The sequence below is a fragment of the Mchenga conophoros genome, linkage group LG8, assembly GCF_057382185.1.
Source record: "Mchenga conophoros isolate Kocher_MC1m ecotype Shallow Benthic linkage group LG8, M_conophoros_male_GT1.1, whole genome shotgun sequence".
NCBI lineage: Eukaryota > Metazoa > Chordata > Actinopteri > Cichliformes > Cichlidae > Mchenga > Mchenga conophoros.
The window spans coordinates 29,961,063-29,977,613 of NC_140533.1; the positions used below are offsets into that span (position 1 = coordinate 29,961,063).

General features: G+C 42.3%; 2 protein-coding genes and 1 long non-coding RNA gene across 6 annotated transcripts in view; 1 reads left to right on the plus strand and 2 right to left on the minus strand.

Annotated features, from left to right (window-relative positions):
• LOC146569168 (uncharacterized) overlaps positions 1–16,551 on the plus strand; it is a 228,821-nt gene that overhangs the window by 146,680 nt on the left and 65,590 nt on the right. The gene's annotated exons all lie outside the window — the stretch shown is intronic.
• On the minus strand, positions 980–3,608 carry LOC146569175 (uncharacterized). The gene is made up of 4 exons (XR_014893537.1): positions 2,308–3,608; positions 2,087–2,183; positions 1,571–1,767; positions 980–1,111 (listed from the first exon to the last, which is right to left on the minus strand). It is a non-coding gene; the product is annotated as an uncharacterized LOC146569175 (long non-coding RNA).
• tcerg1l (transcription elongation regulator 1 like) overlaps positions 12,399–16,551 on the minus strand; it is a 91,901-nt gene continuing 87,748 nt past the window's right edge. For all 4 annotated transcript variants that reach the window (XM_085285517.1, XM_085285515.1, XM_085285516.1 and 1 more), the window contains one exon: positions 12,399–15,442. In XM_085285517.1, coding sequence (XP_085141643.1) covers positions 15,286–15,442 — 157 coding nt within the window. In that variant the 3' untranslated portion in view covers positions 12,399–15,285. The remainder of the gene's footprint in view (positions 15,443–16,551) is intronic.

Below are 16,551 nucleotides of genomic sequence, written 5' to 3' on the forward strand. Positions count from 1 at the left end.
ACGTGAAAACTGTGATTTGACACACACAGGTGATGAGCAAACTGGACACAGGTTTGCAGAATAAAGATCAGAACAGGAAGTGGCAGAAAATGAATAAAGACGACAGCTGGTTCATAAAGATGACTTGTTCATATTTACTATTGAAGTGTTAATTACTGAAAAATATGATAGGAGTGGGCTCTAACCATAGCTAACCATAGCTCGACTGGCCATCAGGCAATCATCCTGATGGTGATTTTTCCTTTTTATGGGCCGATAGTTTTTTTTTTGTCGTTGGGAACGGTATAAACAATGAAAAGTGGTGGATTGCCCAGATGCTGGCAGATGTGTAAAAATAACTCAGTTTCTTGGTGGTGCACAGCAAAATCTCCAGTGTTAATCTAACACTGGAGATTTTGCTGTGTGGCTATAGCAGAGCTTCCACGAGACAGCAGGTGGATGAGGGAACAATCCCAGATAGAAAATATCCATTGAAACAATGTTAAATCAATATCAGGCAATTCTATTGAATCAATCTGATATTGATGTAACGTCACGTTTGCACCCTCTGTTAATGTTGAAACATCAGAATTTGATATTGAATCAATGTTGAACGCTGACATTGTTTTAACGTCAAACTGTCAAACACTGTTAATGTTGAAACAATGTTAGAGTCTGATACTGAATCACTGAACTCTGATGTTGATTTTCTATCACTTTGCACCCTTAGTTACTATTGAAACAATAAAATCATGATTAAAACTCAGTACTTAAAAAACTGTACTTAATAGGCATTTCTATCAATACTAAACTGCTGCAAATTACCAGCAATACTTAAACCTGCAAAAAAGACAATTGTGTATGATCCACAAACAGGAAACCCATTATATGCAAAAAAAAAAGACATCTCTGTATCAGTAACAAAGTAATTTATTATATTTTTTAAAAAGTTGTGTTACATGTATTGGTTACAAGTCACTTTTTTTTTTTAAAGTTTACTCGGGGTTCGGGCTGAATATCGACCATTCTGCACCACCCATCTGATCTGGAGCGTAGTGGAGACATTTCTGCTCTGCTTGGGCGAAGGCAAACTCAGAAACAGCGTTTACCCCCACGTGCTGAGTCGGGCCATCTAGGCCACAAACAAACAGAAAGAAGGAAAAAAGGCCAAATTAGAGCTTAAATATGAATAACCTCTTGTCAGTTGTCTTCAGCAGGGAGAAAGCATCTAAACTACTAGGCTGATTAAGATGAAAGTCACAAGGCAGAAATCAGTAAACTGCTGCCTGACTTTGATTCCCAAAGAGCCCATTAGCTGAAAAGCTCAAAGCCCAATTTGCTAGAGGCAAAAAACTATTTGCAGTGAAATGCATTTTTATTCCTGCTTGTTAGATCTTCCAATGACAGCCTGATGTTGTATATTCAAGCAGAACATACAGGACAAGGCCATTTTTAAGCAGTCTAAGGAGCTTGGAAGGAAAAGCGTCTGGACTTCTTTAAGTTGCTTGACGACATTTTTAAGCAGTTTAACTGAATTTGACAATTTCTAAAGTTCAGGGTTACAAAAGTCACATAACCTTTAAGAACTGACCATTGCTTCATTTGCCTCCAGTCATTGCAGAGTTGTTCATCTCATCCATGTTGTGCAAAGGCTAATCCAGAGGCAATACCCCAGCATCAACAGGTTCAGTGCTGCAGGATTAACGGGGGCTCTGAACTCCTCGCCGGGGTCCCTGACTTCTCTGATCAGCTCTGTCACCATGATTATAAGCTTTTGGAAGGCTGCATCTGTTGAAAAGAACAATAACACAACAAATACTGGCTTGTGATAAACTGGATAAGCATTGTGATGACAAAAAAATATATAACTATCCATAATTTTTCACATTTTGCATTTAGGTTTGAGTAGTTCAATCTGTTAAAACTGTTTACAATTTAGCCTTTTAACATACATGAAATCCTATGCAAAATGTCAAAGTACAACATTTTAGAACTTGCCTCAGAAATCTAAACAAGCAAAATATGATGACATTCAGCAGCATAAATTAGTGTTTTGAAGTTAAGATTACAATGAAATTGTGATGCAGCTCGTTGTTTCAAAGCATACCGTCGTTAGAGAAGGAACTGAACGCAGACTATTTGCTGGGGAGGTCGCATAGCTGCCCGGGGCATCATGTTGGGGGCAGACTGCAGAGCGGCCGAGGCTGTTTAGAAAAATGTTTAAAAAATTAACACACAACTCGTCTACAAAGGTTCCTGTTCTCACACACACACACACACACACACATATATATATATATACACACACACTAAACATTACATTATTACCTGGCACTTTCCTGAGGAAGCTTTATTTTGGAGGTTGCTCATCATCAGAGTCTGTAACTGTATAAGGGATTTGGTCTAAAAAACAAAACATTAGTATTGCACTGCATTGTGTTTTTTTTTTGCTTATTTTGCCCTAAGTTGTTCGTTTTTAAAATGGTTAAAACTAACAATTGTAAGACATGAGTATCTTACTTGTTTATGGATGGATGGTACTTGTACTAAAAAGAAGCACAATGTTAATAAAAAGAGGAAAAACATGATATTCAAGATAAGCTCCAGGTAGGAAACATTCATTATTAAAGTCACGGAAACGTAAAGCCAGGTGGGCATGTCACGTGATCATTCGGTCTCAGGCGACTCTTTCACGTGTTTATAAATGGAAGCGGGTGCGGTCAAAGCTTCAAATGTAACACACTCGTGCACATTTGTAGAGACAACTTTACATTTCTGGATCATATTGCACACATTTGTAAGTCTCGTCTGAATGCTGGACACTCGGAGACCTGTGTCTCTCAGTGGGAGACCAGAGATCACATTAACATGTGTATCCCTGTATTGACAAACATGCCATATTGGCCCAGTTTATTTTTCTTATCACTGTTGTGAGGAGACCATAAATAGCATTTGCATTTTCTGTTGTACGGTTCATTTGCTGTTATGTTCATGTTAAAGTGTCTATTTTTTGTTTCCAAATAGCTGAGAACTATTCGCTGATAGCTGCCAACATCTGCGAACAAATGTAATTCCAAGTTGTTCTTTGTAGTGTGTAACTGTTAATAGAGTGTTATTAAATTCATATGGCACATTGACTTCTGAGGAAATTTTAGATGCACTCGTCATCAGAAAGGTTGCCGACCCCTGCACTAGAGAGATTAATAGAAGAGAAAGAATGAATCTGTTCAAGCTGCTTAACTTCACCCCAAATTGAAAACCCCTAGGTTTCCAAGTGCTGGGTTTGAGTCCTGCCTTACCTGCCACACAGCTGAACCTTGGTGAAACCAGAACTCTCAGTGAGCCAGGCCAGGGGGGAGCTTGAAGCATTTGGTTGGCAAAAAAGGGCGATCAGCATGTAAGTATTAACACTGTAATGCCTGTTTATATTTGATTTCATCTGGTGCCTGTAGAATGGTAGATCAGGGCTGCGATTCCCATTTTTGAAAAGGTGGGCCGGAGGGTGTGCTTCAATTACTGGGGCATGGCTCTGCTCAGTCTCCTGGGAAAAGTTTATTCCAGACTGCAGGGAAAGAAGATCCAGCCAACTGCTGAAAACTGGATGTGGTAGTAGAAATGCAGGTTCTGACCTGGCTGTGGAACAGTGGTCCAGATGAGCTTGCAAAGAAAAGCGTCTGGACTTGTTGCTTGAAGACGTTTCACCTCTCATCCGAGAAGCTTCTTCAGTTCTAAGGTCAAATGGTGGAGAGTCCCAGATATAAACCTAGTGGGAGTTTCTCCCCACAGAGGGACAAAAGGACCCCCTGATGATCCTCTAATCGCCTGAGCCAAGGTGTGAAACTGGGTGTGGGTCCCAATCAGCCAGAGTTTCGGGTGTGTTCATTGTGAAACCTGGCCCCACCTTATCATGCGAATTCCTGAGGTCAGATGGCCCAGGATGTGAGTGGGCGTTAAGGCGCCTGGGGAGGGATCTCAAAACTGGATTATAGATGGCAGAGAGTTGGTGTCGTAAACCCCGCCTCTGTTCAAAGATGGTACACCTATGTAGCCGGTGTATCAGAGAAACTCAGGAGAGTTTTCTCCAAGCATGACATCCCGGTGTATTTCAGACCCAGCAACACGCTCAGACAGAAACTGGTTCACCCGAAAGACAAAACGCCAAAACACAAACTTAACAATGTGGTGTATGCTGTACAGTGCAGCGAGGAATGCCCAGACCTCTACATTGGAGAGACCAAACAGCCACTTCACAAGCGCATGGCACAACATAGAAGAGCCACCTCCACAGGACAAGACTCAGCAGTCCATCTGCATCTAAAGGATAAAGGTCACTCTTTCGAGGATGCCAATGTTCACATTTTGGACAGAGAGGACAGATGGTTTGAAAGAGGAGTGAAAGAAGCATCTATGTCCACTGTGAGCGACCATCTTTGAACAGAGGCGGGGCTTACGACACCAACTCTCTGCCATCTATAATCCAGTTTTGAGATCCTCCCCAGACGCCTTAACGCCCACTCACATCCTGGACCATCTGACCTCAGGAATTCGCATGATAAGGTGGGGCCAGGTTTCACAATGAACACACCCGAAACTCTGGCTGATTGGGACCCACACCCAGTTTCACACCTTGGCTCAGGCGATTAGAGGATCATCAGGGGGTCCTTTTGTCCCTCTGTGGGGGGAAACTCCCACTAGGTTTAAATCTGGGACTCTCCACCATTTGACCTTAGAACTGAAGAAGCTTCTCGGATGAGAGGTGAAACGTCTTCAAGCAACTTAAAGAAGTCCAGACGCTTTTCTTTGCAAGCTCCTTTGACTACGATGACCTGGATGACTGAGAACCTACACAGACATAGTGGTCCAGATCTTCACCCTTCCAAGGTGGATGGAAGGATGATGAGACTTCGCCCATTCAGCCTACATTTGATTTGTAGACTTGGAGAGTGTGTATTGACTGGGCTGAGGTTGGAACCTCCAAGACTGATACCATGATTATTGGCTGGAAAACAGTCAAAAGCTTCCTATGGGTTGGGGTAGAGAGGTTGGCTCAAGTGAAGGAGAAGCCTTAAACCTTTTGGAGTTGGACCAGCACATTGGTGCAGAGTAATGAAGGCATTGTACCGGACTGCAGTGATGAAGACAGAGGTGAGCCAGAAGGCAAAGCTGTCATGGCTACTGGACGGACTCAAGCGCAGACAGAGTTCTTTGCACACAAACAAAGACGGTTTATTTACAATATGGAACACCTCAGTGCTATACATGTACAGTGAGTGAGGGGGGGGGGAAAGAAAGAAAACAAAACCTGTAGCCAGCAGTGTTGGTCAAGTTACTTGAAAAAAGTAATCAGTAACTAATTACCGATTACTTCCCCCAAAAAGTAATCCCCTTACTTTACTGATTACTCATTTTCAAAAGTAATTAGTTACTTAGTTACTTAGTTACTTTTTAAAAACACGATTTACAACCTGAGTAGGTGATAAAGTGATAGATCTTTCAGCCCAATTCTACTTTTTCTGCATAATCCATCATACAAAATGTAATCAAATGGAAAAGTCTCTTTTTAAAACTTGTTTTATTAGTTTTAATCTTTTAACTTTATGCATCAAGCAAACATTTAATTATCTGCAACATTCTCTGAGTTGAATAAATTAGTTTAACATGTAAACCTATTTTCTGCACATTCCAGCACATAAAATAAAATATTTTGTGTGTTTACACTCAGTCTTTCAAGTAGATGCAAGTAAAACACAGCAGAAAATAAATAAAGTCAAAGACTCAGCGGTCCTGTTGCTCTATTTTCACCTGTAAAGCAGGAGTGTGGTAGGCGGAGGTTTACCCTGGTGCAGGTGTGCTGCGGTCAGTGGAAGAATCCGCGAGTTTCTCTGTGAGTTTCCCATTACGTCGTAGCTACTCGGTGCTTGTTGGAAGTTTAGGGGGTTTTTCGCTGTAAAAAGAAGTTTTCTTCCCACACGCACAGCGGACACTAATGTTTTTGTCACTTTTTATGGAATCAAACTCAAAGTAAGGTCAGTACTTCCACGCTTTAAACGCTGCACACTCATACTCTCTCTGCACTCGATATGTGATCCACTGTTGATCTGCACACAGCTGTTGTCACTAACGTCGCACTCGCTTACGTCACTGTCGTGAGACATTCTCGCAAAAAATCACGGTTTTAGTAACGCAGTAACGCAGCGTTCCTACGGGAAAGTAACGGTAATCTAATTACCGTTTGCAATAGTAATCCCTTACTTTACTCGTTACCTGAAAAAGTAATCAGATTACAGTAATCGTTACAAGTAACACGTTACTGCCCATCTCTGGTAGCCAGTGTGAGCCAGCCAGAGAGACCATGGAAAAAGCTTCCAGTTTATCAGTTAATCTACATCATAACCCTTACCTGTGGTCATCAAATCTGGGTAATTACCAAGAGAGCACGGTTGTGAATAAAAGCAGCTAAATTGAGCTTATTCTGCAGGGTGGCTGGGATCAGCCTTAGAGTAGAGCCACTACTTCTGCAAGGTAGGTGGATGTAGTAGCAAGTTAGGTGCCTCCAGAGCACCTCCATGTGGATGTGTTCCAGGAAAAAACCCCGGGGTAGACGAGAACCCACCAGAGAGATTCCATCTCTCATCTGACCTGTGAGAGCCCCAGTATCCCTCAGGAGAGCTGGGATGTGTTGGGGAGAAGCACGGTATTCCAGCTACCACCATGACCTAATTTCATTTAAGCCAAAGATAATGGATGGATTATTAAAATCATTAAAGTTGCTGCACTTAATTATAGATTTGTGGGACCGCTGTAAATACCTTTTTCCTCTAATGGTTAAAATTTTATTTGTAGAAAAATTCATATAGTCATTACTAGTTCAGGTTATTGCAGTGTGTGGCTCAACAGGGGGCATGGGGCTGTTTCTTTTTTATGAAGATCAATGACAGCTAGTATTCAATTCAATTCAATTCAATTCAATTCAATTCAATTCAATTTCTTTATTGTCCCACAAGGGGAAATTAGTTTACCCTGGTAGTATGCTGTCCTAGGTTAGTGAGGGCTTATTCTTCTTATCTTAATGACCTTGTAGTACCATATCACCCTATTAGAGCACTTCGCTCTCGCTCTGCAGGCCTACTTGTTGTTCCTAGAGTATTTAAAAGTAGAATGGGAGGCAGAGCCTTCAGTTTTCAGGCCCCTCTTCTGTGGAACCAGCTTCCAGTTTGGATTCAGGAGACAGACACTATCTCTACTTTCAAGATTAGGCTTCAAACTTTCCTTTTTGCTAAAGCATATAGTTAGGGCTGGACCAGGTGACCCTGAATCCTCCCTTAGTTATGCTGCAATAGATGTAGGCTGCCGGGGATTCCCATGATGCACTAGGTGTTTCTTCTTCACTCACTATGTGTTAACAGACCTCTCTGCATTGAATCATATCTGTTATTAACCTCTGTCTCTCTTCCACAGCATGTCTTTATCCTGTCTTCCTTCTCTCACCCCAACCAATCACAGCAGATGGCCCCGCCCCTCCCTGAGTCTGGTTCTGCTGGAGGTTTCTTCCTGTTAAAAGGGAGTTTTTCCTTCCCGCTGTCACCAAAGTGCTGCTCATAGGGGGTCATATGATTGTTGGGTTTTCTCTGTATGCTTTATATTGTAGGGTCTGCCTTACAATATAAAGCACCTTGAGGTGACTGTTGTTGTGATTTGGCGCTATATAAATAAAATTGAACTGAAATGAGTCCCACCCCCTTTTCCTCTAAATTCTTGTTATGGTCAGTACTAAATAGGCAGAAACCACCTGCTGACAAAGACAAATATCTGAAATCTCAGGGGGGATTTCTTTTATTACCTCTGGGGTTTAAGGGCTCTGAAGGGTTAATAAAATATCAATGTTTGATATAATTGGATTTTTACCAGAAAAACAAAAAGTTGAATAAATGAGCTGTTTTAATGTTCTGCTGCTGCCACATCAAAAAAGCAACAGGTGTCAGTGCTGCACCAAAGTTCAGCAGCGATGTGGCCTTAAATCTGTGGAAGACTTTTTTATTGGGTTTTTCTGGTGATTCTTTACATTCAGGCGTTATGTCCTTTATTAAAGGTAATATAGATGATGCCTCAAAATAACTAGGACTTTGGTTTAATGCAGTAATAGTGTAGTAAGAGTGGGCATTAACCAGGAGTTATCTAATTTAGGAGCTACACTATCTTTAAAATAGCTCAGCACATAGACAATGTCACCTGTCTCACCTGGACACAACAAGCGGAAAGTACACCTTTGCGGTCAAACTGGTTTGACAGGTGTGAGGTGGAGGAGAAGGAAAAGAAAGGCCAGCTGGACTCAGGTCAGTGACTGTATATCAGCCCGCAGCGTCTCAGACTCAGACCTGTTCTTTGTGTCAGTACTGAGGCTGGCATGGGTGGAGTCGCCACTCAGAAATCATGTTTGTGATGACCATGTTCTCACCTCCAGGGCTTCAGCTGTGCCACAGCCGTGAGATGTGATGATAGTTGGGCCACATCATGTGTGAACAAGGCAGGACAAAAATGTCAAGGCTGGGCTTTGTTTCCTGATTTCTTTGACCTGCTCAATACTACATCTGGGTGACCACATGTGGATGTTCTCACATACACATACACTGCCGCACTGTGTGTGTGTCTACCAGCCCATAATTGTTTCCTCTGCCATGATCTCAGGTTGCCATAGTAACAGACAAAGAGCAGCTGGATGATAGTGATTACTTAGAGAAGGAGACGGCTGTCTCGACCCGCTGGTGTGTTTTTGCCATCCATTTTCTTTACAGCTTAACCAATTTAGGGTACGTTTAGCTGTCACAGGAAGAGAGGTGGGGTCACCTCCACAGGTGATCTGAGGGTTAGCACAAAGAGAGGAACAATCATTTACATCTATGGCCAATATGGAAACACAAATTAATCTATCAGGCATGTGTCTGGACTGTGGAGGAAAGCTGAAGAACCAAGGGAGAACATAGACAGGAACTCCTCCACATCTCTGTGGAGGTTCTTATTCATGGTAGTCTAAGGAGCTTGAAAAGAAGATGACTGGACTTCAAGTTTTTGAAACATGACATCCCAGTGCACTTCCAACCCAGCAACACTGTGAAACAAAAACTGGTTCATCCCGAGCACAAACTCTCAAAGAACTCTCTAGCACCTAGCCACTGGTACAGATATATGGAAGAAACCTGGAACAAAATTAAAACCCAAGAAGAAGACACCTTCATGGTTCACATCAGCTCAGTGGATAGAAACATAAAGTTCACCAGGAAGACACAAAGATAACAGTTTGCTGTTTTTGGACTGTAGTGTGCACACTGGGGAGAATGGAAATGTTAACAGCAAAGTTTACCTGAAGCCCACACACACGGACCAGTACCTCCTCTTTGACTCCCACCACCCGGGCAATTGTAGCTTTCACCTTGTAATTGGAAGGTTGCCAGTTCGAGCCCCAGCTTGGAAGGTCTCGGTCGTTGTGTCCTTGGGCAAGACACTTCACCCGCTGCCTACTGGTGGTGGTCAGAGGGCCCGGTGGTGCCAGTGTCCGGCAGCCTCGCCTCTGTCAGTGCGCCCCAGTGTGGCTGTGGCTACAATGTAGCTGCCATCACCAGTGTGTGAATGTGTGGATGACTGGATGTGTAAAGCGCTATATAAATACAGGCCATTTACCATTTACCAAAGCTCATAAACATGTGGTTATCCCAGCTGGGCTTTCATCAAATCAACTAAGATGCACAGCAAAGACGGTCAGACACCAACTGGAGAGGATCAGAAGGACAAACAGAACAACTGTCATCCCTCATGTGGCAGGTTTATCAGAGAAACTCAGGAGAGTCTTCCCCAAGCACGACATCCCAGTGTACCCAGCCACACACTCAGACACAAACTGGTTCATCCCACACACAACCTCAACAATGTAGCGTAGCTGTACAGTGTAGGGAGGAGTGCTCAGACCTCTACACTGGAGACACCAAACATCCACTTTATAAACGCACAACATAGAAGAGCCACCTCCACGGGACAAGGCTCGGCTGTACTAAAGGACAAAGGTCACTGCTTTAAGGATGCAAATGTTCACATGTTGGACAGAGAGGACAGGTTTGAAAGAGGAGTAAAAGAAGCATCTGTGTCCACTGTGAACGGCTATCTTATATACCAACATACCAACTGTCTGCCAGTTGCTCAAAACACCACAGACACATATTTCTATGTACTATGACTCTGCTCACCAGCTCAGCACTTTTGGCTTGAAAGCTTTCCTCCATCTTTGGCTGCAGAATCCAGTCATCACACCATTTGTGCTTTCTGACATAACCTCAATTAGTCTTCCAGCCAAGCAGGCGAAACCCACTCTCACAGTTCTTGCGATTGACAGAAATAATTGATTACACAGCGGTGGAGAGTAGACGTTATCACAGTAGATGTCTTTCTGAAAGCGCTGTAACTAAGTTTAAGAATATAATCCACCCACTGTTATCATCTTCAATGCCCTGTACCAACACAGAGCAGAGCAGCTATCTGAACGCTGCTCCAACAGAGGTCGATTATCTTGTTAATAATTTCACCTCCTCACTACGTACGACTCTGGATACTGTAGCTCCTGTGAAAACTAAGGTCTCTAATCAGAAGTACCTGACTCCGTGGTATAATTCTCAAACACGTAGCCTAAAGCAGATGACTCGTAACCTGGAGAGGAAATGGCGTGTCACAAATTTAGAGGATCATCATTTAGCCCGGAGAAATAGTTTGTTACTTTATAAGAAAGCCCTCCACAAAGCCAGAACATCTTACTATTCATCACTGATTGAAGTAAATAAGAACAACCCCAGGTTTCTCTTCAGCTCTGTAGCCAGGCTGACAAACAGTCAGAGCTCTGTTGAGCCAACCATCCCTTTAACGTTAACTAGTAATGACTTCATGAACTTCTTCACAAATAAAATTTTTATCATTAGAGAAAAAATTACCAGTAATCATCCCACAGATGTAATATTATCTACAGCTACTCTTAGTGCCATTGATGTTAAGTTAGACTCTTTTTCTCCAATTGATCTTTCTGAGTTAACTTCAATAATTACTTCCTCCAAACCATCAACGTGTCTTTTAGACCCCATTCCTACAAAACTGCTCAAAGAAGTCCTGCCATTAATTAATGCTTCGATCTTAAATATGATCAACTATCTCTAATAATCAGCTATGTACCACAGGCCTTCAAGCTGGCTGTAGTTAAACCTTTACTCAAAAAGCATCTCTAGACCCAGCAGTCTTAGCTAATTATAGGCCAATCTCCAACCTTCCTTTATATCAAACATCCTTGAAAGAGTAGTTGTCAAACAGCTAACAGATCATCTGCAGAGGTTTATTTGAAGAGTTTCAGTCAGGTTTCAGAGCTCATCACAGCACAGAAACAGCTTTAGTGAAGGTTACAAATGATCTTCTTATGGCCTCTGACAGTGGACTCATCTCTGTGCTTGTCCTGCTAGACCTCAGTGCAGCGTTCGATACTGTCGACCATAATATCCTATTAGAGCGATTAGAACATGCTGTAGGTATTACAGGTACTGCACTGCAGTGGTTTGTATCATATCTATCTAACAGACTCCAGTTTGTGCATGTAAATGGAGAGTCCTCTTCACACACTGAGGTTAATCATGGAGTTCCACAGGGTTCAGTGCTAGGACCAATTCTGTTTACATTATACATGCTTCCCTTAGGCAGCATCATTAGAAGACATAGCATACATTTACACTGCTATGCTGATGACACCCAGCTCTATCTGTCCATGAAGCCAGATAACACACACCAATGAGTTAAACTGCAGGAATGTCTTAAAGACATAAAGACCTGGATGGCCGCTAACTTTCTGCTTCTTAATTCAGATCAAACTGAGGTTATTGTACTCGGCCCTGAAAATCTGGTTTCCAGGTCTCATCATGGTGCACTTTGCTGGCCTATTGGGGATATGGATATTATGAAGATCACGGACATTTCTTCTCAAATGTGCACATTCAGGCAGGAACACATGCACACACAAAGTAAGAAAAATGTGTTTGTGAAAGCAACTTAAAAAATAAAGAAAAATATACATTTCTTTTTATAAAACAATCACATGTATGTGTTTTTTTCTTACATTTGCTTTGTGCTGCTGTTTATGGTTTAAAAAAATTCCATATGTTCAGATTTTTGGGGGGCTTTCATTGATATACATCATCCAAATAATGTCATGTCAGATTTTGGAGGAAGGAACAGCTGGCATACCCTAGAAACAGGAAGTGAATATTTGTCAAATTTAGCTCATGTTCAACGACCTTCAGCTCAAGTTAAACTGAAGACTTTAACCCCACAGTTTAGTGCGGGTCTGGGCCGAGATTTCACCTGAAACAGAAATGCAATATCATCTTAAAGAACACAGCAGTTTAGTTTTGACAGTTTAATTTAAAACACGGCAGGACCAACAGCCAATGAAACATTAGAACACACAGATTATTTCAACACAGACATCCAATGAGAAGACAAAAAAACGAAACACCCAATCAGGACATCGTGACACAAAGCCTGCTCAACAACAGCGCACCGTGCCCATTGGTGAGGGCAGGGATTACACCAAATGGGTTTTGTTTGTTGACCACAAACAGTAGCACACTTTATAAATGAAGCTGGGTCAGGTGAAACTGTTCAGAAGGGACAGGTGAGTCAGGTGCACATGTGGTGGTTGAGGGACTGTCTCTCTGCTGGCCAAGTCCTCGGGGCAAACAGTGTGAGCAGGTGCTTCCTGTTCCTGTTCCCGGGGTCTCTGCTCTCAGATGCTTGTTGAAGTTTGTTGCTGCTAAGACGGTGACATCAGATCACCACGAGGGATTCACACAGACATTTTTGTAATTCAGCATTTTTACAGACAGAAAATTACATACAGTTTATAGTGCTGTGACAATAAGTATCAAGTAACGACAAGAACCCTGAAAAAATGTAAAAATGTATACAAAGGTTAGTAAGAAAGAACTGATTTTGCCAGAAATAAAGATGTTAGAGGAATGCAGAATGTTTTTTTTTAAATCTTACAGTGTAAATTTATTAATAACAATTTTATTAATCATGCCACCTTAAAAAACCCCATTGATCATTGTTGTGTTTCTTCTACTGTGTGAGTAGAGAGTCTGGAAGACTTCAAGTCAGTGGCAAAAAGTCCCAAAACGCAGTTTAACATCATGTGATCAATTGAGAAGGGTTGTCACTTCCTTTTTATGACATTTTGAGCCCTTGATAATTTCAATCTCGGTTAGTAATCAGGCGGTATTTTGAGAAACTGAAGGAGCTACACCAACATCCCCTACAACTCCCAGAGTACATCGAATGGCCAATCAAACTGCCAAGTCTCCTAGTTTGCCATTTTCTACAGCAGATGAGAATTTCTGGAAAACTTGTAAAAGTCAGATTTCTTAATGGGGTCTATAGGTTTGTTTCCAGGAATCAAACACAAACTGAAGTTAAAGGATCACACTGTAAACACACACTGAACAGAAAACACACTATTAAAAACAAGTGCAAAAGCTGAGAGCCACCAAGGTCAGATCTTCATAGACGTAGACTCCATAAACATTAATTCTACAGACCAAGAATCCAAAGACCAGCACACTGCACAGCAGGACTCCATGGGCCTGGACGTGACAGACCTCTAAGGTTCCTTGTGGTACCTGACACCAAGTCCTCAGGGTTGCTGAGTCTGTTTCCTGGAAGCACTCCACTTAAGCTGGGCAAACACTGTGCAATTTTTTCATTCGTGTTATTCAGCTCCTGCTCAAACTGCACGGTTGACTCGCAGGGGTGAGAAGTTCATAGGTCACGATGCAGGTCTCACACTATACGACCCGATGCTCTGATGCGACCTGAGTGCTCACACTGTGCCTCCATAACATGAAGGTTATAACAGAAAATCTGTCTCTCGCTCTCTCTCTCTGTCTTTCACTCACACACACACACCACCACCATCAACTTTGCTAAATTGCTAATGAAAAACATGATCAGGCAGCTGTGATTGAGCAGCATGTAAATCCAACTATTTTCACGGTTATTGTGGTCGTGATAATTTTGTGAGGCCACATCAAAAAGGCTCGGATGAGCTTTCCAAAGTTCTACAAGTTGTGCCTCCATCGCTTGTGTCCAGATCACACGCTGCACTGCCGTGCTGCTTCTTTTCACTTTCATTTCTGTGTTTGCGCGTGCGCAGCGTGAGAGGCTGCGGTGACGCCCTCTCGACGGCCGATGGGATTTCAAACAGGTTTGATTTTCTTACGACCGAGCAATTGATGATCGGGAGCTGGTCGTGAGGTGTTAATCGCTTCTCGTTACCCCACGTATACTACACGATGCACGCCACACAATGAAGGCGAAACTCGGGCTGATGACCAAAACAAGCCAAAAAAAATCGCACAGTGTATGCCCAGCATTATCAGCACCTGACTAAACTCGCTGATATTTGCAAGCTTGATGTTATCATATCTTTCCCACCTTTTTCCCTTTGCATATGAAAGGTCAGAGGATTGTGGCTCTCTATTCTCTTTGTTTTTGCATTCATGCTTACCTTTACAGAGGAGGGAGAGCCTCTAAAGAGCTCGTGTATTCATTCCTTTTTGGGGTTTTTTGTTTGTTTCTCAGATTACACAAATGAAGTTTGGCTTTTCTGAGTTCGTCTGTAGATTAGTTCAGTATTTGTCTTTACACAGTTATCTGCCCTCAGAGTGCCCTTCTGGTTTAAAATGTGTTTACTCACTAATCTCTTTGTTTATGGTCTTTTTTCTACTTGTTATTGTTTTTAATCTGTTATTATGGTCCATTTTTAAGTCTAGGAAGCTGCGGTGTTGATAAAGTTTGAATGAATAGTCTTTACAGGACAAAGAAACAGTCAGACACATGAACATTTGTTTTTGTGCTCTGGTTTTCGTTTCTGTCAGTTATGAATGAGACTATGAATTAGATCCAGTCCAGCAGATCCAGATGACGAAGTGCAGTTCACCCTAGAAAATGGTCTAATGTTGGTTCAGGTTCATACTCACCTGACAATTTACAAAGTCTAGAACCATGAGAATCTACTGAGAATGATGGTTCTGGTCCCATTCAGGTTTGTCCAACAAAACCACAGACAGTTTGATAGTCCCAGTTCAAAACATGAGTCTAAATCCAGGAATCGGGAGGCATGAGTGCAGTGAGACAGGAGTTCCCGGGAGGTTTTCTGAAGATTTGGAAGGACCTAAAAGGGTTCTATAAATGTTGTAGATGGTTCTGTAAGGTTCTTTCTCAGACATGTTCTCATCTCATCTTCCTCAGTCTGGTTCTGTTCTCTTTCTCTCGTTTCTTTAAGGCTGTGATGTAATGGCTAAAGAGTACTTCCTGTTCCTTCTTCCTGGTGAGAGTGCTGAATCGCTGGTCATCCCGATAACGAACACAAAATTCCTTAAAAGTTGTTCTGGAGAAGAAAAACAAAACAGGAATATTCATATTTTGATATGAGAGCTGGAAACAGTAATTCTGATGGCAGCCCTTTTTTGGCTCATTAAACTACATGAAAAAATATTTTATTTTAACTGCAAATAAGAGAACCTCAATAAGGAACGAGGAACCAAAAGCATTAAACTGAGCTGAATGGTAAATGGCCTGTATTTATAGCGCTTTACTAGTCCTTAAGGACCCCAAAGCGCTTTACATATCCAGTCATCCACCCATTCACACACACATTCACACACTGGTGATGGCAGCTACATTGTAGCCACAGCCACCCTGGGGCGCACTGACAGAGGCGAGGCTGCCGGACACTGGCGCCACCGGGCCCTCTGACCACCACCAGTAGGCAACGGGTGAAGTGTCTTGCCCAAGGACTCAACGACCGAGACTGTCCGAGCCGGGGCTCGAACCGGCAACCTTCCGATTACAAGGCAAACTCCCAACTCTTGAGCCACGATCGCACAATGTATAAATTGCTTAATAAATTTTAGATGCTTTACGTTATGGCGAGAGTAAAACTTTAAAACATGAAACTTGAAGGATTCTGGGGGAAAGTGACTCTTAGTGCTGTATCCCGCCCGCTCTATGGTGAATACGTCTCACAGGGTTTATGATCATTATGTCCTTCATGTGCCCAGAGATTATTTATACATTTCAGTATAGCTGTGTTAAAACATTCAACTGATGTGACGTGTGTGGCTTGTAGATAGTTGTGTCAGAACCACAGTGTGCTCAGTGATTACCTCAGGCAGCAGAAACCTGAGAAAGAAGAGGAGCAAGAACAAGAGCATCATGAAAGTACAGGCCCCTGCATGACATGTACCACCGTTCGAAAAAAGAAGTAGCTCAAACCCAGAAACTGTTATGGTCCTGGGTCATTTGACCCAGCATTTTGTTTATTATTATGATCTTATGTTCTAGTTTATTCTGATTACGTATCCAGGTTAAGACGTTCTAGTTCTTTGGTTTTAGTTTCCGTTCTCGGTCGGTATCGTGTCTCTGAGTTTTGTCAGTGTATATTTCCTGTCTTACATTGAAGCCCTGTGTCTCTTGTCTCGTCATATTAAATAGCAT